Source organism: Wyeomyia smithii, chromosome 1 (assembly GCF_029784165.1).
Source record: "Wyeomyia smithii strain HCP4-BCI-WySm-NY-G18 chromosome 1, ASM2978416v1, whole genome shotgun sequence".
NCBI classification, from domain to species: Eukaryota; Metazoa; Arthropoda; class Insecta; order Diptera; family Culicidae; genus Wyeomyia; species Wyeomyia smithii.
This window is the reverse complement of record NC_073694.1, coordinates 37660234-37683956: the sequence shown is the minus strand read 5'-3', so window position 1 is coordinate 37683956 and position 23723 is coordinate 37660234. Positions and strand designations below refer to the sequence as shown.

General features: G+C 42.2%; 4 protein-coding genes across 4 annotated transcripts; 2 read left to right on the top strand and 2 right to left on the bottom strand.

Moving 5' to 3' along the window:
• The first annotated feature begins 210 nt into the window (after positions 1-210).
• Positions 211-3216, top strand: LOC129734062 (uncharacterized). Its single transcript, XM_055695783.1, has one exon. It carries the CDS (start codon positions 281-283, stop codon positions 3068-3070), a length of 2790 nt encoding a protein of 929 aa, XP_055551758.1. The 5' UTR covers positions 211-280; the 3' UTR covers positions 3071-3216.
• A 211-nt stretch (positions 3217-3427) lies between these two features.
• LOC129734067 (uncharacterized) lies at positions 3428-4043 on the top strand. The gene is made up of 2 exons (XM_055695788.1): positions 3428-3555; positions 3632-4043. The coding sequence occupies exons 1-2, from the start codon at positions 3549-3551 to the stop codon at positions 3919-3921; spliced, it is 297 nt and encodes a 98-aa protein (XP_055551763.1). The 5' UTR covers positions 3428-3548; the 3' UTR covers positions 3922-4043.
• On the bottom strand, positions 4026-4844 carry LOC129734065 (uncharacterized). Its single transcript, XM_055695786.1, has one exon. The coding sequence runs from the start codon at positions 4826-4828 to the stop codon at positions 4055-4057; it is 774 nt and encodes a 257-aa protein (XP_055551761.1). The 5' UTR covers positions 4829-4844; the 3' UTR covers positions 4026-4054.
• Positions 4845-14275: 9431 nt separating this feature from the next.
• LOC129734068 (uncharacterized) lies at positions 14276-14994 on the bottom strand. The gene is made up of 2 exons (XM_055695789.1): positions 14840-14994; positions 14276-14772 (listed from the first exon to the last, which is right to left on the bottom strand). Exons 1-2 carry the CDS (start codon positions 14844-14846, stop codon positions 14498-14500), a joined length of 282 nt encoding a protein of 93 aa, XP_055551764.1. The 5' UTR covers positions 14847-14994; the 3' UTR covers positions 14276-14497.
• Between the last annotated feature and the right edge of the window lie 8729 nt (positions 14995-23723).

Sequence of the window (23723 nt, the reverse complement as noted above, 5' to 3'; positions counted from 1 at the left end):
TTATCACTTTCGGCCCATTGACGCTTGTCTGTGTCTTGACAGTCGATCCAAGTCAGGGGATGATTTATTGGCTAAAATTCATGTCCGAATTTTATATCAATTGGACAATGATTGACGCATGATGGATAGCAACCAACGTTGGCCTACACAAAGGTCACCGGTATATAAGAACTTCCCGCTTTCGTTTCGGTTCAGTTAGTGTAGTGGCGAATAATTGCCACCGATCATCAATTGGGAGTGGTTTAAGTTTCAGTGCGAGTACTAGAAAGGAGCTGCTATAATGTGGAGATCCCTTAGCGGGATTTTGATCGTTTGTATAATATTATGGCCCGAGCCTGGACTGTTTGAGAAGTTACTGCCGGGAAGCGCGTGTATTCCGCGATGTGTGGATCAATGGGAAATCAGTACTCTGTGGGCCGCTCCCAGCAATAGTCAGTACTGGAAGTGTGAACCTGTGAATGATGTTGAATGGGCGATTTGGTTGTTGACGTGTTCTTCCGGAACTAGATTCAGTTACGAGCATCAGTTGTGCCTACCTGAAGGATATGGTCGAGACTCGATTGTTCAGTGTCAGAATCGGAATGTTAAACTTCCTCCACCAATCAATTTCATTGGCGAGTGTCCCGTACCTAGCTGTCTAACATTTGAGGAGATAAATACACTGTGGGCTATCCCAAGCCCGGAATACTTCCTGCAATGCAGACCAGAACTGGACGGAGCATGGGTGCTCCATCAAATGCCATGCGCCATTCCAACTCTGTTCCACTTCGGAAAACAGACCTGCGTTGATCCAGATGACTGGGAAGCATGCGACGGTCAGGTTTCACCTGAAGATCCAACTGATTCTCCAATTACAACAACAGTAATTGTTCCTACGACCACACCAACGGATCCACCTACTACTGCTGTTCCAACAAATCCACCAACAACTGCTGTACCAACAAATCCACCAACAACTGCTATTCCAACAAATCCAACAACAGTGCCAACGGCACCTACGATTGCACCCACCGATTCACCAACAGTCGCACCCACGACATCGCCTACAGCCTCGCCTTCAGACATGCCATCAGATCCATCTGATGACGTGTGCATCGAGCCAAGATGTACAACTTATCAGGAAATCAACACCCTTTGGCCACACGTGCAGCCAACCTTCTTCTATCAGTGCAGACCAGCAGCCGGCGGTGGTTGGACTCCACAGGAGATGCCATGTGCACTAGGTACTGAGTTTAGTTTCCGCGCTCAGGTTTGTGTATGGCCCTGGCAGAGAGAAGACCCGTGTGAAGACTTGGGCACTACAACTGTTGCACCGCCGATTACTACTCCGGATCCTGGTACTACTCCAGACCCGGGAACAACTGCTGAAACGACTCTGACCCCGGAACAAACTCCTGAACCGACACCAGACCCTGTTCCTACAGATCCTGTAAAGGTTGATTGCCTCATTCCCAACTGTGTCTATCTGCAAGACGACGAAATATTGTGGCCGAGCCGGGAACCTCAAAATTTCTATCGATGCGTTTTCTTACTAGACACTGTCTGGATTCCGTTCGCCGATAGATGCCCAGAGGGTTTGTACTTTAGCTTTGATTATCAAAGCTGCGTGGATCCGCTTCTATGGGAAGATGTGTGTGAAAACGTTCCGATTGATGTTACTACTACCCAAATGACGACACTACCCACCACGGAAGGTACCACAGACGGAGAGCTGCCCCTGCCAGTGATATGTGGTTCGCCCCGATGTGAGACGGTAGAAGAACGCAGCATTCGGTGGCCAAGCACGGTCGCCAACACTTTCTACGAGTGTGTTTGGGTGGAGCGGTGGTTCCAGTTTGTACCTTTTCCAAGACGCTGTCCGAACTTCCAACTGTTCGATTTCGTCAGTCAGGATTGTGTGGACGCAGCTGATTGGACCGACATTTGTCCGATTTATCCGACTCTTCCACCGAGTTGCCCAGAATGCTGTCCCACGTGCGCCCCGACCACTGCCACACCCGATCCAGACGATCCAATAATTCCGGAAGGTTTACCTGTACCCATCGTATGCGGTGAGCCACGTTGTAATACAGAGTTGGAAAAGAGTTTCTTGTGGCCCGATTTGAATCCAAATGGATTCTATTTTTGTATGCCAACCACTTCTGACTGGACAGAAGCATACTTTGTTCCGTGTCCTGAGAATATGTATTTCCAAACCATGGATCAGGACTGTGTCGAGAAAGAATTCTACGACGACACGTTTTGTCCGGTGTTTCCTCCTCTACCGACAGTACCAACTGTTGCTCCAAGGCCTTCAGGATGTGTACAAAATTTCAGCGCTACGGATTTTTATCCCATTGTCTGCGATCAACCTCGGTGTCTCACCGTCCAAGAGCTCGGTGTTCGATGGCCTTCAACCGAGAAGAACGCTTACTATGTGTGTCCAACATTCAGCATTTACAGTTTGGTACAGTGTGAAGTGGGTACACAATTTGACTTCCTCCAACAGTGTTGTACGTCTGAACCAACGGAAATTGAGATATGCCCCTCGTATCCTATAGTACCACCAGTGGATATAATACCGACGTGTGTAACCAACTTCAACCCGTCCTCAATTCTACCGGTCCCTTGCGATGCTCCACGGTGTAACAGTTCAGAGGAGGTAGCCGCCATTTGGCCGTCCAATCAAACAACAAAGTACTACCAGTGTGCACAAAATATACTGAGTGGCACTTATACTGCAGAACAGCACGAGTGCCCACTGAACACAGAGTTCGATTTTTACCTTCAATGTTGCAGCTCCAGTCCGATTGTTTCTTCCAGAGACGTGTGCTCGATTTTGGATCTGAATGTAGTTCCTCCCCTGCACAATCGGCCGTCGAATGTAGTGTGCGACCAGCCACGGTGCAACACTTTGGACGAACAAATGTACCTGTGGCCTTCAGTGGATCCTTCAGTGTTCTTCAGCTGCGAGACATTCTGGGACGGGACCAGCCAGCCACAGCGACACCAGTGTTCGCTGGGACGGTGGTTTATCGTGCAGGAACAGACGTGCGGCGATCTGTGGCGGCATCAAAACGTGTGCGTGTAAGAGCGCGTAAATTTGTCATTGCTGGGACTAGTGTGTAGTGTGTGGGATAGATCATATTTATATCTTATTTTATACTTACAAACTGTTACTCTCATTTAACGGAAGAATGTAATAAACGGTACTTTTAGGTAGAGGGATTTAAATAATTCGATGTTCACGTTGTTTGTCAAATATCACATCGCCGCTGGAAAACTCCTGAAGGTAGGCAAGAAAGCTTCGCGAATGGTAGGTTATTACGTATTCTGTTTATCTTGCACATCTTCAGAAGAACCAGTTCGTTGAAACATTACGGAAAATTTTTTAGCGCTAATTGCCAGAACGAGTGCCGGCTAATGCAGTTGTTACATTTATTCAATTAAGATAACACGATAAAATTTCTCTACTGATATCAGTTTCGCTATATAAAAAAGCCGCAAAATGCCAATGGTCGATCACTTTCCTTTTCCATTTGCTGCTGAAAATCAGGTGCTGCTTCATCATGAAGGGTAGGTACTCTAGGCAATCTCGCTAATTTTCGTTCAGCACATTTCGACACTGATACGCTTATCTTCCACCGAGCAGTTATCGTGTTGGTGCTGATGGCAATGGTAGTGACCATCGCGGCTCGCTGTGTTCGAGATAACACCAGTGGTCAACCTGGATGCAAGAAACAGGAGGAGTTGTCACAGGGCGTCTGGCGTCATAATCACGATCCAACGGCTTACTGGGAGTGCTCCAAACTAAACGAACCTGCAGCGTTGAAACGGTGTATGAGTGACTCGGCTTTCCACCCGACACTTCTCGAGTGTGTTAGCTGGGACGAGTGGGAATGGGAACCTTCCTGTGCACCCCTCAGTCGGCCTGACAACTAAACGAATTATGTTCCATGCGGATATTGGTAGACCGAACGTTTATTTGAAAGCAACTAGTGGTAACGGAGTATGACAGATCATTCGAAACAAGAAATACAGCGCAATAAAATGCTTGACAAACAGTTTTTATTTTCTAAAGGCAAAAATCTTCCCAGTCCACCATGAAAACACACAACTGGCGCCCAAAGTGGAAAAAGGTTCCGGCACCGCATGGCCTCTCAAGTGGTACCCAGAATCCGTTAACATCCGGAATACACGCATAGTATAATGTCCAATCCGTATGCGGATAAAGCCTAGGATCCTGAACTGCGCAGATAGGTACTGGACAAATACCTCGCTCTGGTTCGGCCGTAGTCCCAGGAGTGGTTGTTCCCTCTGTGGTTTCCTCCGTTGTCTCTTCCGTAGTTTCGGTGGTTGTATCCTCGAAAGTACAATCCCGTTCCCACAGTTCGGCTTCCAGGCACCGCTGGAGAGTCCAGCTGAACAACGTACCCGCGTTGCACTCTCTCGTGAGAGCTTCCATGCCACCTCGGGGAGCCGGAACACACTGCAGAAAATTGCTGGGATCTTCGTGAGGCCACAATCTGCGCTGATCGTGCGGCGTTCTACACACTACCCGCGGACATTGCGGTAGAAGCTCCTCTCCTGGGCATGGCGGTTCCCACTTGTAGGGATCAACACATTCTTGGCGCTGGAAGTCGAACAGCAGCTTGTCCATGCAGGGTCTTCTCACAAGCTCCCACGGTGATTCCTCGCATTGGAGGAAGAAATTGGGATCCTCGAAGGGCCACAGTATGGCGCGGTCTTCCTCTGTACTACATCCCGGATCAATACAACTTAAATCCTGGCCCAGGGCGAGAAGAATACTAACACAGAAAACTGCGAACAAGTGATACAGTTTAGCCATTGCGTTCGGTTTCGATGCACTACTAAGAGTGAGGAGCTCAATTAAAGTGCAAGTCTTTTGCTAATCTAATCTCGATGGTTTATTAGGTGACTTATCTCAGCGGAAGTGAAGCGATAACCGATATTTTCATGAGTAATGAATTGCTATTATTTGGCAAAATAAACATTTTTGCGAATCGTTTCAGATTAATTGATTAGAGCACTTTCACTGTATTGCTTTTGACGTAGTCGGTATCTACATATTCGCTTACGTGCAAAAATCTTCCCAGCCCGATTTGAAGAGACATAGTTGTTTGCCACCGTGAAAGTAGGTTCCGGGGGCACAAGGACGCGCCAGTGGAGCCCACGAGCCGTCCACTTGCGGAACACACTGATAGTACATTGTCCATTCCGAGTGGGGATAAAGTTTGGGATCCTGGGGTGAACAGTTTGGAACTGGACAAGTACCGTGTTCTGCGCTGTCGATTTTGGGATGTGTCGAAGCTGTTTCCTTTGGTTTCCCTGTCGTCACTTCTAGTTCATTGTCGTCTTGTTTCTCATCCTCTAGTGATTTTTTTTCGTCTTCATCTTCGTTTTCTTCCACCTTTCCCGGTGTTGTTGTTCCTTGCTCATTCTTTACTGGCTTTTCGCCCTTCGTGGTTTCCCGTGAGATGCGGGCCCCTTGACTAAATTGAGCCGCTAGAATGAAGACCGCCAATACAAACACAAACGACCGAGATAGTTTAATCATTGTCTCTACTTTGGGATTTTCCCTTCAGAATAAAGTATGAACATGCAGTTACACTGTAAGCTTTCCACTATTTAATTCTCGACAATTGTTTAGGTTTATATGATTTGAGCTGGATCGGTAAAAACAGGCCTTTTCAATGTCGGCAAATTTCTATCGAGCTGTAGAATTCGTCACATTTGCACATTAAGCGTTGTCATGACGAAATCGATTACTGAAAGGTGTACATGCTAACTTTAATCACCGTGTGATTTATTTGGTCAGATTTCCATAGGCTTTCGGTGTGCTTTTATCAACTATTCACACATTTTGTTACGCTTCGGTTTTCTTATTGTTTTGACCATCTTCAGAATACAAACAAGTGTTCCATTACTTAAAGTAAAACTTGTTCTTTTCGATGGGTTTTTACTTCAAGTAAAGAACCCACCGAAAGGAACACTTATTTGTTTTCCGAAGATGGCCGAAGGAATTAGTAGACCTAAACGTAACAAATTGTGTGAATAGTTAGTAAAAGCTCACGTTTTGCCTCATATGCATGCTACTTTCTACTCTATTTTTCAATTCTGATTTGTGTAAATGCGTGCAATCCTCGCCGTTTTGGAGAAATTAATTGAAAATAATTACACGCGCATCCCAAAAAATCGATGCCATGACAAACGACTTGCCATTAGATGAATTTTTTTCAGCCGATTATAATTTTCTTATCATCCTTCTGCTATATTTTATCATTATTGTCAATGTAAAACTTTCTGTTTTTTATCATTTTTTTTTAATTGAAACTTTATTATCGATTCTATTACGTGCGGTGTTTTGCCTAAATAATGAATATCATCAAGAATATCATTGAGGATGTGTATAGTATGAATTTAGTTCCTTGACTGTAGATAGAATTGTCTCAGTCGATTAAAGTTTTCCTATTGTTTATCTGCTACATTTTATCTTTTTATTCTCAGTTTACTTTTTCTGATTTTGATGATGTTTTTCATTAAATTATAATGTCGATTCTATTTCATGAAACTATGTTTTCGATTTTACAACGTGCGATGTTAAATAAATATTATTTTAACTATACATTTTGACTTTATTTCAGACGAAAAAGACGGCATGTACACATACATGAATTTATTTCCTCTTAGAAAATACAATTCAAATTCAAGGTTATCCCCATAGAGCAATCTTAAAATACTAATACTAAAATTGATCATTACTGCATTGAGCATGCTAGATCATTCCTTCGAATTACACTCTCTATAAGTATACTTTCTTATTTCCTAAGCACTCAATTCTTCCCACTCCGACATATGCCTACACTCCTGCTGCTCGAAGCGAAAGTAGATCGCGGCTGGACAAATGTGTGACTGTGGATCCCAGGATCCACATTCATCCTCAAAACACTGATATTTCCTAAATCTGTTCTCCGTGTGTGGCTGCTTCCTTTTCCGTACTCTCCAGATCGGAACATTTGCCTTGTTCTTCTGCGGTCGTTTCTTCCACTTCATCCTCTTCCGTTGGTTCTGCCGAATGTATTTCTTCTATCAATTCAGCATCTTCCATCTCGTTTTCTGCTTCAGCTTGCCGGGCAAGTCTACTAGCGTGAGCGGTTTGATCTGCGAAGAGTACGACTGCGCCTAAAACAAGGAACCAAGTAAATAGTTTAATCATAATTCAGATTTGCGATTTAGTAATGAAGCAAAAGTTGCAGTTGAAGTGTAGGTTTTTAATGAGTTAAAGCATGCCAATTTTTCAAGCTTATATATGCAGTAGAATGCACTTTTGTCGGTGAATTGTTATCGGATTTGGTGATCCGTTATCCCTAAATAGTGTACATTGCCATTCAGAATTTGTTCACTGGATTTATCCGAACAAGGTTTCTTTCGAAATTAATTCTACTCAATTGTTTTTTGCATAGCTAATTGTTTCGCTGTATGTTTCTTGCAAAGTTCAATTAAGTGATGTCTTCGAACACTGTATTTCGGATATTTTCCTTGAAATAAAAAAAAGTATGGGTATTATTCATATTTTGTCTCTGTTATGGGAATCGATTTACAATATTCTAAGTAACCTTTTGATGAAAGTTATTTTAAATTGATGTACAAACTTGGTCGTATGCAGCTGCTCCTCATGTCAGGGTGGCGCAAACAGCGACTGATCTGAAGCGGACAGCTGAACTATGAAATAAGGTGTCAGGCCTGTTCCCTTAAAGATGGCAACCCCGTTACGAGCTTAGGCATTGAGCACTTATAAGGCAGCATGCTCAAGAGAATGTACTACGAAAAATCCAGAGAATAATGCGAATCGGTAAAAACCTAGGCAAATGAGATAGAACTAGAATTGGAAACTCGGTACTTTGAGTTTTCGGTCACATGTGGGCGTCATGGCCAGAGAGTTGCAGGCAAATGTGGAAGTAGCAGTGCACTTGCCGGAAACCGAGGTTTTTTTTCGCCCCGTTATTGGAAGGGAAGGGACTTTCAACCCACTACCAACGACAATGGCTTGAGGCTAGCGAACTTCGCCGCGGCCAGAGGAAAGGCCGAACTGGGACTTGGACATACGAAAACTGGCTTGTAAGACTAGCATCGTACTCCAAGACCAGCTACGAGGGAATGGCCATCTGTAGTACCGATTTTACATGTCTGAACATTTGGAAGCACCCCAACAGAGATAATCGACGGTCGGCGCTTTTTAGACGTAACCGATGTGTAATCTTTTCACATACCTAACTTCGATTCAATTGCTACCTTGCGATAGAATCGCACCCGGCTGTCCAACGTTTTTAAATCAGGACAATTCGTCTGAACATCCAGGGATTATCAGTGGAAGGAGTTCTGCACAGTACACTCGGAAAGTTGATCGACCAGTTGCAAATCGAGCGACGCGTCAGAAGCGGAAGAAATACCGGGAATCTAGAGCTGCTGAAAAGTAGTTTCACCGCTGTGAGAAACGTCGCGCAAGAACGTAGAAAAACACCACAACTGCGACCTTGCACAGGCGGAGATATAAAAATAGGTTCGAAGAAAGCTGATGGGTCACAAAGCCGCTGGGAAGGACGGCTAACTGGCCGAACGTTTCCAAATCGCAATTCACTAGATTATCTTGACGATATAGTCTGAGAAGAAACTACCTACGGACCGGTTAGAATGGCTCATATGCCCTATCTTCATGAAGAAACTTAGATACCGCTGCAGCAACTATCAAGGCGTAACTCTACTCAATTTCCCGTATAAAAGTCTCTTCCGCATCCTGTTCCATAGACTGGGGCCTTTGCGCCTCCACCACATCGTACCAGATGTTCATCTAGAGACTGATCCGCGTTAAGTTTCGAGAACACAACTTGACACATCATCTGTTGATAAACTTGAATGCGGCGTACGATTTAGTTAAACTCGCTAACTGATTAGGCTGAGTCGCACGACTCTCAACGGTTTCACATGTAGTGTCAGGCAGATGTGCTTGAGACGTTGCAGGGTCTGAAGCAAGGGGGACGGATCTCAAAATTAATGTTCAACATAGTCTTGGAAGGTGTGCAGAGGAGCGGCACCATTATCATAAACTCTCACATGCTTCTAGGCTCCGAGAACGACATCAACATCATCGGTGTTAATAGTAGAGCTGTGGTAGGTGACCTTTACGGTTCTTAGAAGGGAAGCAGCGAGAGTTTGACTCACCATTAACACTGCCAAAACGAAGTATATGTTGGCTGACATAGAGCGTGGTACCCCTACAGGCGTTAGTGCTGGGGGGGGCGTCGATAAAGATACTGGCGAAGTAGTTGATGCATTTTGGTACACTCGTAACGTGTGATAACGAGATGAGCCGCGAGATGACTGTAGATAGATTGCGACATCAAACAGAGCTTATAATAAATTGCGTAGCCGCATTAAATTTGCGCTATACAGGACGCTGATCCTCCCGGTGGCTCTCTACGGACATAAATCGTGGACGTTGAAGGACACCGTTCGGAGAGCGTTTGGGGTCTCCGAGTGTAGAATTCTGGAATCAATATTTAACGTTTAACGTATACAAACAAGTTGATGAAATGCGTCAGGTTAAAGTGAGCTGGCAACGAAGCACATATGGTTGAGTGACCAGTAAAGACAATATTCACCAAAGACAGCGTTGCTACCTTTATGCGGCATGCGGTGTACGCTGGTAATATTTAGTAATCTTTGAGACGACTATCGTTGATGGAGGCACATTGTTGCAGAAAAATATCAAAAGTTCCTTCTTACTTTCTTCAGGTACCTGAATTTTTGATAGACTTCAAAAAACTTATTTCATCTCCGGAGGTCTCTTCACGCGACCACAATTTCAACGATTTCCATGTTGTAATGTTCTAACGATTTCAATTCAAATATATTATTCTCGAGCTGTTTTTCGTATATCAAAATGAATCGCCTCGACTATTTTAGTTGTAAATATGGCGTCGAACATCAATTTTGATCTTAGCATTCATATTCTTAAGTTGGTTAAAACAACAACTTGTTTTTTCTACAGGGCGCGGTGAAAAAAATGCGAAAATTTATTATATTTCTTCTTTTTTCCATTTTCGTTCATTTTTCGTCGGTCAAGTTCCACCACTGTTGTTGTGCTAATCACCGACGACCGGGGAGGCAACTACACCCAGGACCCTAGGAACTCGAGAATGTCCTCGTTACGTCATTTACCCAGTCGCGTTAGTTTATTCGAGAGTCACTTTCGATCGTTTCAAGGCCGATAAATTGAAAAAGAAACTTTATGGCAATGGAATTACACGATGGTGAAGTTGCACAAAGAAACACGGAGATGACCATTTGAAATTAGTTTACCATATTCAACGAACAAAAATCTGGTAGCTTACGTTTTGTATAGATCGATAGCGGTGCCGGCTACACCCTTACGGTCGTTAGAGTAAGAAAGGCTGTGTAAAAGTCATTGTTGTCGAAGACCGAGTGTACCTCTGCATCTCCGCGACTGCGACGGAAAGTGAGATTTGGGTTATTATGTCACTTTATGGTAGTATTATTACCCGATAATGAAGTTGCACAAAGAATCGTGTAGATGGCTGTTTCAGATTAGTTTACCATTTTTAACGTACAACAATTCCGTAGTTCACATTTTGTATAGATCGATAATGGTGCCGGCTTCAGCCTTACGGTCGTTAGGATAAGAAAGGCGGTTGAAAGGAAGAAGGTGTAAAAGTCGTTGTTGTCGGAAATCGAGTTAACCTCTGCATTTCCACGACTGTGACGGAATGTAAAAATTGGTTTATTATGTCACCGTGGTATGTGTTACTCATTACGAAGTGAACGATGAGTACTTTGCTTGTCAAATCCAAGTGTTGAAAATATTGGGGCTTATTACGGCAGTTTCTTCACGGTGAGATGACAACCGTAATAGGCACGGTGAAAGTGATCCCATTTGATTTGCACGTGTCTTTTTTCACTGTGAGATTTTTTCACTTCGTTCTCACCGTGAGGTGACATTCGTAATAAGCCCCATTGTCTATTAAAAATCCCGAATACTCTCGAGGAAGCAAACGCATATTGACAGACAAATTCTCTGAAAGGAATACACCGCAAATTCATTAGATTGATCTCGATGTTTTACGACCGAATGAAACCTAGCGTCGCGCTTTCATAAAAGAATTCATTCCATTGTATTGAATAAATGTCTGGGCACCACGTCGCTAAGTATCTCCGAAAACTCTTAGGGTGCGTTCAATGCGTACGGATGTTGGACTTTATGCGGAATGCTTCGGTATAAACACGTCTTCGGCTGGAGTAAGTGATTTTCATTTGTTTTAAGACCAAGTTTAAAAATTCTAAGAGTTTGTCCAGATATTAGCATCTTCTTACCCATCTTTAAAGAAACAGACCTTAAATCGGACAAAAACTGAGCCCAAAACGGTGATTCTACGAAAACGGTTTTGGCATGGTTTTAGTATATTTCACAAAGCAAAATAATATCGAGTTTGTCTGAGCATGAATGATAATGCGCTGATATCTAAAAGTGGTAGTCAAATTATGTCTTATATTGAGTAAAAAGTCTCAGGAACCGATTGGTAGGTTTCTGATCCACGTCAAATGTCAGCAACATATCAATTTTGCCCGAATTCTCCTACAATACTTAACTAGGTTCTTCTCGACGTTAGATTAACTTATTTTAAATTTGTTTAATTTAATATCAAGAGTGTAAGCGATACTCAAAGATACAATTACAATTTGTCTTTACATGATTCTACCCCTTTTGCGGTGAGGGGGTTGCATTTTTAGCCAGGACCGGTCAAAACATAAAAATCTCGATTGATCTATGAGACAGAATCATCGCGTCTTCGATAAAGTTAAATGCGACCCCCTCCCCGCAAAAAGGAGAGGATCATGTGAAGACAAATTTTTATTTTATCTTTGAGTATCGCTTACACTCTTGATATTACATTAAACAGATTTCAAATAAGTTAATTTAACGTCGAGATAAGCCTATTGTAGTATTGTAGGGGAATTGGGGCAAAATCGACATTTTGCTGAGATTTTACGTAGATCAGACACCTGCCAATCGATTTCTGAGACTTTTCTACTCAATATAAGATATAATTTGACTACTACTTTTAGATATTAGCGTATTACCATTAATGCTTTACATACTCGATATTATTTTACTTTGTGAAATATACTAAAACCATGTCAAAACCGGTTTCGTAGAATCACCGCTTTGGGCTCAGTTTTTGTCCGATTGAAGACCTGTTTTTTTAAAGATGGATAAGAAGATGCTAATATGTGGACAAACTCTTAGAATTTCGATATTTGGTCTTAAAACATAATGGTGTCGAAAAAACATCAAAAATTTCTGAATTCTTAAAAATTCAAAATGGCGCCATTGTTGTCCCTTAAGTTAAAATATGTTCAAATTCGGGGAAATTTATTTTCGCATCAAACATCATTAAATACTACAAGGTATACAGCCCTAGGGGTTGTATGAAATGGCGACGTAGGACTAAATGTATATATTATATGCTGCGCTAAACTGTTCACAGGCAACACTACCGTTTATTTTTGATGGTCGTTTTTGTGAAACTAACAGTGCATGAATACATGAAAAAAACACTAATACTCGTTGCGAAAATTCTCATAACTCTTATCTTCAAGCATCTGTGGTTCTGAAAAGAACCGATTCCATAATCTTCAGTTAGAAATTCGTGCTACAGAACGCTGATAATCGCACAATCGGTAGCTTTGAATATTTTTCTTGGCTGCGCATAATAAAATTTGCTCTCCGCTGTGCCCTCCAGTAGCTGTGCCAGCAAAAAATCCTGCCGCGAACATAAAGGTAACATGCTCCGAAGTGCCTGGAAGTTGACTCGTATGCAGCTCTCGTTTCTCAATGTCGCGTACCTTTAACAGCTGCACTGCACTCGCTATTGTGTAACAAATTAAACTGAAGCTGAATTTTCTACACGCAGCTTTTTGTATCGAGTTCAGAGTAGATTTTTGCCATTAGGGCGTGGCCACGCAGCTTAGAGAAAGACAAACAAACCAAAACACTTTGTTGAGTCAAAATTTTTAGGCAGTGGAATTTATTTCGTCCATGTTATTGTTATCTGTGCTCAGGAAGCTAGCCAATAACGAGGGAAATCTATGGGAAAGCTTGACCTTGGAACTTTTCACCTTTTTCCACCATTATGCAGTAAAGCAACAATGTTGAACATTATATCAAACAATTGTTACACATTTTATCTATCCACCGACATATAAATGATTAAGATGCATTAAGTCGTTCGCTTGCTATAATCGTTTGAAATCTAACGCAACATTTACCAGTTTCTTTTTCAATTTCACAAAGTGTAATCAAGTATAGAAAACAAAGACGTAGTCCTACGTCAAAAATCATACATAGAAGCCAAGGCAAAAAAATTGTTGCACTGTGCCATCAATGCAGAGAAATGCTGCAGGTTAACAACAAAAAAACAAAAATAGTTTCAAAGTAGATGTGTGGCGTTTCAGGTGCAAGAATCTTTCTACTCCAGCTTGAAGTGGCACATCTGACGATCGTCGTGAAAGTACTTCCGCTCTTTCCATATGCGGATAGAGTTTAGTATCATGCTAGCCTGACGATTTAGGACTGGTCAAGTATCGAATGTGGATTTTTCTGTACCATTCGCAGCCGTAAAGAGAAAATTTATGCGCTAAACCAGAAATAAATGGTACTGTTTTATCACTGTGTTCGGCTTCGTTTAACGACCCGGAATTCTTAAATGAATTGTTTAGAAGTGATCGATGCTGAGCTCGGGTTCCAAACTTTAATATGCGAAACTAAACAGGCAATTAAAGACAATTTTACTGCCTGTACTTTCGTTGTTGGCATTTAGAGTAACTCCTACTAATCTGCTCAAATCAAGACCAACAGAACGAAATCAGAGAGTTTCATCCCCATGTATCAATTTGCGTCGGATAGGATTGTAAACAACCTAATGTCGTGTGTAGAAAATAGCTGACTTTGAGGAATGTATCGATATATCTGTTGTGTGTGTACCAAAGTGATGATTTAGTATTTCAGAGTTAAATAAATAGTTCAGTTGTAGTGTTGGATACTCGATGTTATGTTCGATGAAAAAGATTCAAATGGTATTTCAACACTGCTTTAAACTACAATGCGAACCTGAAAATCTAGACAATTTTTCATGACTGGATTTTGCATACTGCATAGACTTTGGCAAACCCACTTAAACATATTTTTTGCTACATAGAATTGATTCTGTTCCTTTTTATTTCGAAAAATATCTTATGAGATGCATACTGTTGTAATTGATCGATAGTTAGATGGAAATTATTCAATTGAAAAAATTATAAAAAAATAAACGAAAGAACATGCCGCCATTAGAAATATATTGTTCACTGTGTTCATTATGGAAACAATCGTAATCAAACTGAGCACTCTTCGAGTGTTTCATTGGAGTTCGGTCTAATCTGCTCACACCTGGCTCGGTGGTTTGCACGTTTCGGTCCAGACCCAGTCGGACCAGTTAATGCAGGTTAGTGTGGCCGAGTCGAACATCCCTTCCGTCGGGCAGCGCATCGGGGTGGCCGCAACGTTGGCGGTTTCGCATACCCAATAGGCGGTAGGATCCCAGTTGTTGCGCCAGAAACGTTGGGTCATTTCGGCTGCGTTGCAGGCCGGACGTCCATCGGTGTCGTCCCGGACGCACCCGGCAGCCAGGGCAAGCAGAGCGGCAAAGGCGATTGCGACTGCGGAGACAACAATCGTTAGAGCAAGCTGGTGGCAAATTTTAGCGAAAAACCTCCAAATACTCACGTTTCATTTTACTGTGAAGAGAGTGTTCAGTGGGATCCGTTCTTCGGGATTGATGTTCACTTTCACCCGTATGTCGTATTTTATATCAAATTTTATCACATCCTTCTATTGCGCCGAATAACGCCAGGCTCTTGCAGTCTAGCCCTGTGACCGCACCTAGCTGTCGGATGCATGTATCTTCATTTCGATCGAGAATCGATAAGAAACAATGTTCGATGGGCAGACCGGACAGAATGAAACGTTTTTACCGATAAGATGAAAGCATCGGAACTTTTTGGCAACTTGTTTCTTTGACTTGACGACAGAGAACACAACAATAGTGCAACAGTGACGTTAGACAAATGTTTCCATCGCTGATAAAACGGCAGATTGAAGTTGCACAGCTGCCCCCCAATGACGTAGCGCTACAAATAGCAGCGATGATTCCAGTGCCGAAATATTTTCGGTGCTGAAATGGGACGTTATCGGTTCGGAAGAGTATTCATTACCCACGCCTGATAGCGAGGTAGATCTTGTATCTTGTATACTAACAACGAATGCAAAATTTGTAATATTCAAGGCTAAATTCTAGATAAATCATGTAATGGCTGATGAAATTTCGATCGCTTTTACATTTTTAGAGGTGTTCATCAAAATTATCTCATGCGCATCCCAGAAAACCAATGGTGAACGTCTTATATTTTTCGTGCCTTTATCAAAGTTTATACAGTTTTCAATAAGTAAATTCAATAATTATTTAGCATTTTTGATCTGTATAAGTATTTCTTTGTTAATACCTTCGATGGTTTAATTAGAGCCACTTGCCTTTAATACTACGCCGTGACTGGGATTTTACTAGGGTGGTATTACCGACTTTTCGAAAAACCGGTATTTCGGTATTCATAAAAATAAAAACCGGTAAAAACCCGGTATTTTTATTTTTTCGGATCAATACAAACCGGGGGCGACTCGTGGTCTTTGAACCTACTTGTTCAACTACGAAATTCTGAAAATCATAGTTTAGGGAAATAATGACAATCATGTCCACGAAAAAACGCAAGTCATTCTCTCTGAACTATTGAAAAATAAAACTGGAATATATATAAATATATACATAAACTTGGATGTGAAATTTATTTTCAGCCTAGCGTCGCATGTTGCATCTATGGACGTGTCGCTGCATAATTATGTTTTTGCATTTATGAGTACCTGTGCTTCATTACGATCCAGATTTTTTTTTGTAAGATTTGGACCACTGCGACCATTGTCTTGATGTTTTGTGGTACAAATTTAACAGTGTTTGGTAAACTTTAATGAATAAATACAGTCATATAATTACTTAGAATATATTTTCGAAAGTCAACAAAAAACATGCAGATTTTTATTTCAATTTTCTTTCAAAACGCAAAACTTATATATGAATAACTTTAAAATTCTTAGAGAAACAATATTCGAAACTGTTGAAAAGAGTAAATAAATTACATTTTACGAGTTCGAAGGAATCAAAGGCAAATACTTCTCTATTCTGTACGATGCTCTTTAAACAGGTTGTCTAAATTCAGTTGAACCTGAAAAGCATATTTCTCAGCTAGAATCGTTGCTAATAAAATCCGCTGCGGTTTGGGCGACGAAGCTTTGACCATGCTACAGTTATTTTAAATTCACCTTTTCAAGAATAAGCAGCAGTAATTTATAGGATGAAATTTTTATTGATTGATTATTTCATCCTGTAAAAATTTTGTATCAGGAGCAACTTGTCCTACTAAGTGCAACCTGTGCAAAGCACACGGAGACACCAAACAAAAAATAAATTTTCAATTCAAAGTTATATATACAGATTATTTGTTAGGTTTACTTTAAATAGCACGAAACGAATAATGACTTGCGTTCTTTCGCGGACATGATTGTGATTACTGCCCTAAACTATGATTTTCAGAATTTGTAGTTGAGCTGGGTAGGTTCAAAACCCACGAGTTGACTCTGTAAGTGTGAAAAGAGATTAGCTATTCTATTTTTAGAAAATAAATGTTTCAAATACTTTCAGCTCGATCAGCTCGATCGTACATCAGAAACACGTGCCTCAAAGCGGTCAAAGCTCAAAAATTTTTTAAGACCCAGAAAGCTGATTTTATAGAAATTTTTTTATTCCGAGTTAACACCAAATTTCGATGTTTCATGCATTTCTGAGCCATATGGCATTTGAATAAAAAAATCAATTTTGGCAATTTTTTGTATTACCTATGCTTTTTTTCATCGATACTTTTCGTGGAATTTTGACCGCTTTGAGACACGTGTTCCAAATGTCCGGTCGGGCTGAAATTTTGCATGGGGACTTTTTTCGAGAAGACGAAACTTTTGAGCCCTACCGCTAAACGATATTCGAAAAAAAAATCGATTTTCATTGGCACTCTAATATTTATTATATACACCGTCATGTGATTTGTAACACCTACGCCTATGTGGGTAGCATTCATTAGCCTTACAATGATTTATGAATATTTTAACAAGTTTTTCAAATTTTAAGAAAAATACCGAAAATACCGGTTTTTTCGCCTCTCTAATACCGGTATTTCGGTTTTGAAAAAAATATCGGTTTTACCGGTTTTTGTTTTACCGGTAAACCACCCTAGATTTTACCAAACGTTCAAAATTCATCAGTCACTGCAGTTTTATTTATACAATTTTCGACTTGTTACTCACTAATGAAACAACTGATTTTAATTCGCTTGCGAATTGTTACATAAATACATAAATAGTGATCGCTTTTGTCTACCTCTAAGGTATGACAGACCATTTTAGGTCTATTGTTGATTTATTCAATTCATCAAATCTTATTTACATTTGCTGACAATGAGAAAAAAAGAGTCTAAGATTGTTCCGTTCCCGTTCCCGTCTCATACTTTAAATTGATATCTAGACCCTACCGGCTATTCAATTACATTTACGAAATCAAATTAATTAAATACATTCATGCTTCTCACAGTCAACCGTTTGTTGTTTTTTTTTTTCATTTTGCTCGCAGCAAAGCCCCTGCCACCTGATACTGACGCAGCAGACGCCACAGATTTGTGCCTTTGTTGGCGCATCCATGGCCGACGGTACGGACCATCCGGAAAGTACTACCGCCGCCGCGACTACGGAACAACCGACGCCAACTGCTGGGGGTACCACGACGCAGGCAAGCGGGGCCTCTTCCGCGGGCACGGAAGGCAGCCCGACCGGAGGGGGGTCTCCCGGTAGCGCCGTTGGTGAGTTTTGTTTGCTTTATCTTATATTTGTTTTTGTCTAGTTTTTCACCGCCTCCGGGTTGCGAGAGAGACGGATTTTATGAGTCTCAATTCCCATGAGTGTAGCGATTCCATCGGCGGATTAAAATCACTCAAAAGGTGCTGATGTTGATTTTTATAACATTCACTGTTATTGTATAATATTGCTAGGCTCTGTTATTTTTGTTCATCTTTGTTATCATCCGAAGGTATCATTTTGGCAGCGCTAACGCTAGTGTCCTTGGTTGGAGCCGGTGGTTTCCTACTGTTGCGAAATCCGGACCGGCGGGAGTGCGTGCGATCGCTGTTCGGACGGCGTAATGTGTCGGTGCAGTATTCCAGGGTAAGTTTTTGGCAGCTCTTGTTTTAAGTGTTTCCTGCATATTCGTTTGTGGATCCCCCTGATGAATGATGAGTGAAGCGTGCATAAATTTTTGACAGCTTTTTCGAGTGCTTTTTTAGTCAAGTGCGGTAGAAATGAACGGTAATGGATGAGGTTTGTATATTTGTCAAAACTCGCCTTGTGACCTTGTTGTAATAAAAACGAAATAATGTGAACAAAGTCCAACTTTCAAAATCAAACAATTTTGTGGGAAAAGGATTATCACACATTAGCCTTATTCTAGTTTTAGTTGGAAACATATTCGCATGGAATTATCAGAAATTCGCATTCGTATTATGTTTATACTGATTTGTTTTTACATGCAAGATTCGTTTCTTAATAATCAAATACTCACCAGTATAATAAAAACAACTATTCTTGATGTTCATAAACTTTTTATCTTCAATAAATAATTAAGAAGATATCTCTTATTTTTTTTACCCAGTTGTTTTGGCAGCAATTCTTTGTGTGTTCGAACATTTCCGTTTGGTTTTGTGCAAAACGATACATTGCATCGAGCCGTCGCTAGGAAGTACAGTATCAGCAAGGCGGTTGGAAAGATTCTCCTGAAATATAGGATAAGTGGTGACTCGTTTTACCAGAAGCAGGAAGCGCGATACGGGCACGAGAATAAACACCAAGATCATGCGCAAAGTCAAGAAAAAGCTGAAGGTAACACACAACTGTAATTGTGTGGTGTTTTTCATGGAATGAGAGGGAAGCGTCGATAGGATGATATCTACGAATTCCTACATCAGCACGTGTGTCGATCCACCGTAAACTTCAAGCAAATGGTTGAAAGCTAGGAATGGTCTATTGACATGTTACCAACAAAAGAGTTGAAGAAGGCCGAAGAACTTCTTGCTTAACGTTTACGAAACCAGCACAGCAGCAGGTACCTTTGAAAAGGACCTGCAACGTGTATCAACTTTGTCCAATCCTTGACGAGAAAGGAGTTCATCGCAGTGATGGCAATCCGAAACAATACCAAATGTGGGAATGGGCTTGGAACCCCAATCATTCTCCCCAACCTTAAGCTGGACAGCTAAAGCCGCCTTGGTCTCCCCGGGACCGCCGTTAGGCATTACTTCAGGGAGAGGACCAGTCGTGCTTTTTAGTACCTACCTCTACGGGTAAAGGGTGTCCACGATGAAATTGCCACACCATGAAATTGCTCTAACTTTAATAGAATTTAATAAAAATTTGGGTGGATTTAGTTAATAGTGCATTATTTACATCCTGCAAGTTTTAAAGTCCTGTGATCAAAACTCGCGGAAATGGAGTCGACAGAACAGCTCGTGCGTGATAAAATCTTGCGCATTCATCACAAGAACAAGGATCTCTCGCATCGTTCCATCGCTAAAACGTTGGGAATCGCGAATTCCGCGTTGTCGCGAGTGATTAAGCGGTTCGAGGAACGATTGACCACCGATCGGAAGCCCAGAAACGAAGGAAAAAGTATTCCGTACAACACCAAAAATCACAACCGCGTAGTTGGGGCCTTCAACCGAAACCCGAACGCCTCCGTTCGGGATGTGGTTAAGAAGCTGCATCTAAGCCGAAGTTTTGTCCAGAAGGCCAAAACTAAGGCTGGGCTTCGAACGTTCAAGGTACAAAAGGCCCATAATCGCGACGAGAAGCAGAACAAGTCCACCAAAACCCGTACCAGAAAATTGTACCTCAACATGCTGACGAAAGTTGAATGCTACATCATGGACGACGAAACATATGTGAAGGCCGACTTCAAACAGATCCCCGGCAACCTGTTTTTCACGGCCAAGGATAAGTTCAGCGTTCCGGAGCATGTTCGCATCCAGAAGATGTCCAAATTTGCGAAGAAATTCCTGGTTTGGCAAGCCATCTGCACGTGCGGGAAGCGGAGAGCACCTTTCGTGACCCAGGACACGATGAACAGACAGGTGTACATGAAAGAGTGCCTCCAGAAGCCCTCCCAACACTCCGGAGCTCCGCCCCATCGAAAAGTACTGGGCGATTATGAAGCAGCACCTTCTTAAACAACCTAAGGTAGTGAAGACAGTCGAGGAACTGAAGAAAACATGGGTTTACATGCAAAAAACGGTTGATTCACAGGTTGTGCACAATCTTATGGCCAGGGTTAAGGCCAAGGTGCGGGAATTTGCGTATGGACTGTAAATAAAATACGAGTAAAATGGTAAAATGAAGTTTAATAGTTATTTTTCAATCCCTGAAAATTTGATGGCAATCGGATGAAAACTCGAATTTTGCAAATCAATTTCGTGTGTGGTAATTTAATCGTGGTAACTCTTTAGCAGAGCAACCTATCCAGGCCAGTTAGTTAACTGCTAACTAACTGGGGCACATTGATGGTTCCCCGTTGATTGGTGCCCTGCAAAATATTAACGATCTGTGATGCGGCCATGATGACCGCATCTAAGATTTCCCTGTTCTCGCACATCCTACGCACAATATTCTCTGGCGTGTCCGCTCAAAACGCGGACATGTGAAGAACACATGCTCCGCGTTTTCTTCCGAACCCGTACATACGGGGCACATAGGGGACTTGGCGTACCTGAACCTATGCAGGTACTGCCTAAAGCAGCCATGGCCTGACAGGATCTGTGTCAGATGGAAGGTTATTTCCCCATGGCGCCTAATAATCCAGCATGCTAACTCTGGAATGAGTCGGTGTATCCTTCTACCTTTTGTAGTGTTGGACCACTCTCGCTGCCACCTAGCCATTAAATATGACCGTATGGTGTTGTGTATAACCTTCGTTTCGCGTTGGTCGAAACACTCTACATCCTCTTTGACGATGATGCTGATGGGCATCATGCCAGCCAAGACACAAACCGCCTCGTACGACACTGTTCGGTATGCGCACGCGACCCTTAGGCACATTAGTCTGCACGTACTCTCGAGTTTGCCGCGATGGCAAGAGGTACCAATACCATGGACCACACTGGTCCTCCACACCTGAGTATGGACGTAGTCACGCTAGCAAGGACGTTGCGTCTGCTGCTACGGACCGCCGAGCTGTTTGCCATCATGCGAGATAGCGCCGCTACAGCCATGGAAACTTTCCTGCAGGTATAATCGACGTGAGCTTGTCGTCGATCATAACCCCCAGAAGCTTCAAGGGCTTCAAGGAGCGTTTTGAGGCGATAGTGCATGCACCAGCTCTGATCGATGCCTCCTGCTCCGACTTTCAGTTATTTACAACAATAACCTTTGTCTTATGGTGCGCTCCAGTTTCCTGGAGTGCATCCAGTCTTCCACTACGCGTATGGATAGCGCGGCCTTTAACTCCACCTCTCTAATTGACTCGCCATAGACCGCAAGAGTTATATCGTCGGCGAAGCCCACAATCACCACCCCTGGAGGGAGTGTTAGTTTTAACATGCCGTCATGGCATTCCACAATACCGGACCCAAGATGGAACCTTGCGGTACACCTGCGGTAACTGGGACGCTTTTCTGACCCTCGTTTGTGTTGTACACTAGCACTCGATTCTGAGAGTAGTTACCCAGAATCTTGTATAACGGCGTCGGCACTCTGAGGCTCTGTAGCACTAAGGCTATGGAGTTTCAGCTAGCACTGTTGAACGCGTGCTCCACGTCGAGCGTGACGATCGCGCAATAACGAATGACCCTCCTTTACATCGAATTGCAACCTCAGCCGTTCTAGTGACGGAGAGAATTGCATCCACTGTGGACCTACCTTTTTGAAAACCAAACTGGTTGCTTGATAGACCGTTCTCTTTCTGTATATTTTACCAGTCTATTGAGGATAACCCTCTTAAGCACATTGCCCGCCGTGTCCAGTAGGCAGATTGGTCTGTATACCGATGGGTCACCTGGTGGTTTCCCGACCTTCGGCAACAGCACCAGCCTCTGGCGCTTCGACACGTCCGGGGAGAGGCAGTCGTCAAGGTATTTCTGCATGACCGCCTTGAACAACCCGGGGGCTTCTTTAATAGCCGTCTTGATGACCAAGTTTGGGATTCCATCTGGTCCCGGTGCCTTGCCTATCTTTGGCATCGTGAGTACCTGCACGCCAGTTCTGTGAGACCATAGTTAACGAGATTTGCCAGCGGTTTCGCATCTCAAGGCTTAGGGTAGCAGTCCTCAGCGCCATATTAGCGTTCCATTAGTGTCGAGTGTATAGTAGAGATGCACCGAATATTCGGGCCGAATATCAGCAAAAATTGGATTTTGCCGAATATTCGGCTCGCCGAATAGTAAGTTTATTATTCGGCCGAATATGCCGAATAAGCCGAAAAGTGGCCAATGATTATCAGAAAATAATATAAAAGTATAGTGCAATGTTTTATGAACGGGGGTAAACGAAAACTGAAGATGTAACTTATGCTCAGAAAGGAATATATCTCATTGAAACGGAACACGAACCGCAATCTCCACACAATATTTCATGTCTTGTCTGAATGAGGTATATTTTTTCTGAGCCAAAGTCACATCCTCAGTTCTCGTTCATTTCTTGCATTTTATTTTTTTTTCAAAAACTCTCAAAATGTAGTTGTAACACAAACTTTTAAATTGTGTTAACCATAATCCTCAAAAACATTATTTTTAAACGACAACTCAAATAAGAACAAAAGTAGGTGCGCCACGGATTAGCGTGCCTTATTCCATAGGCGTAAAATTAATTATTTCTTGTAGAATAGTTCGGACAATTTTCAATCGTTTTCGTACATGAACAATTGGAAAGCGAAAGAAACAATTTAAACTTCAAACAATGACCATTTGGTTATTTTGTTATCACACGATCAACGTTGGGTTTGGCCGAATATACGGCCGAATATTCGTCTCACCGAATAATGGAAAAAAGGTTATTCGGTATTCGGCCGAAAGCCGAATAGTGCTATTCGGTGCATCTCTAGTGTATAGGTCAACTCCGAAGGTACCACGTGTTGGCGTCATTTGTAAGACCATTAACACATGTAGATCTGGATTTCTTTGGATCCCTGACGGTAAGGATTGGTCAAAGTAACAAAAAACGATGTGATACAAACTTTTAGAAAATGGTGTGCAAAACAACCGCAACCTTCAAGAACCCTCATGATAAAAGCCGAGACGATCGTTAACAGCTCTGCCCCTGTTTACATAGTTGACGTAACAACCAACACCATCATTGCGAGAAAAACGCGTTTTTGTTATTTTAGCCCAAATAATTATATTGAGATACAATTTCAACAAAATAGTCTGTCAATTTTATGAAGATTGATGTTTGAATAGAGGCCCCATGGATTATACGAGTC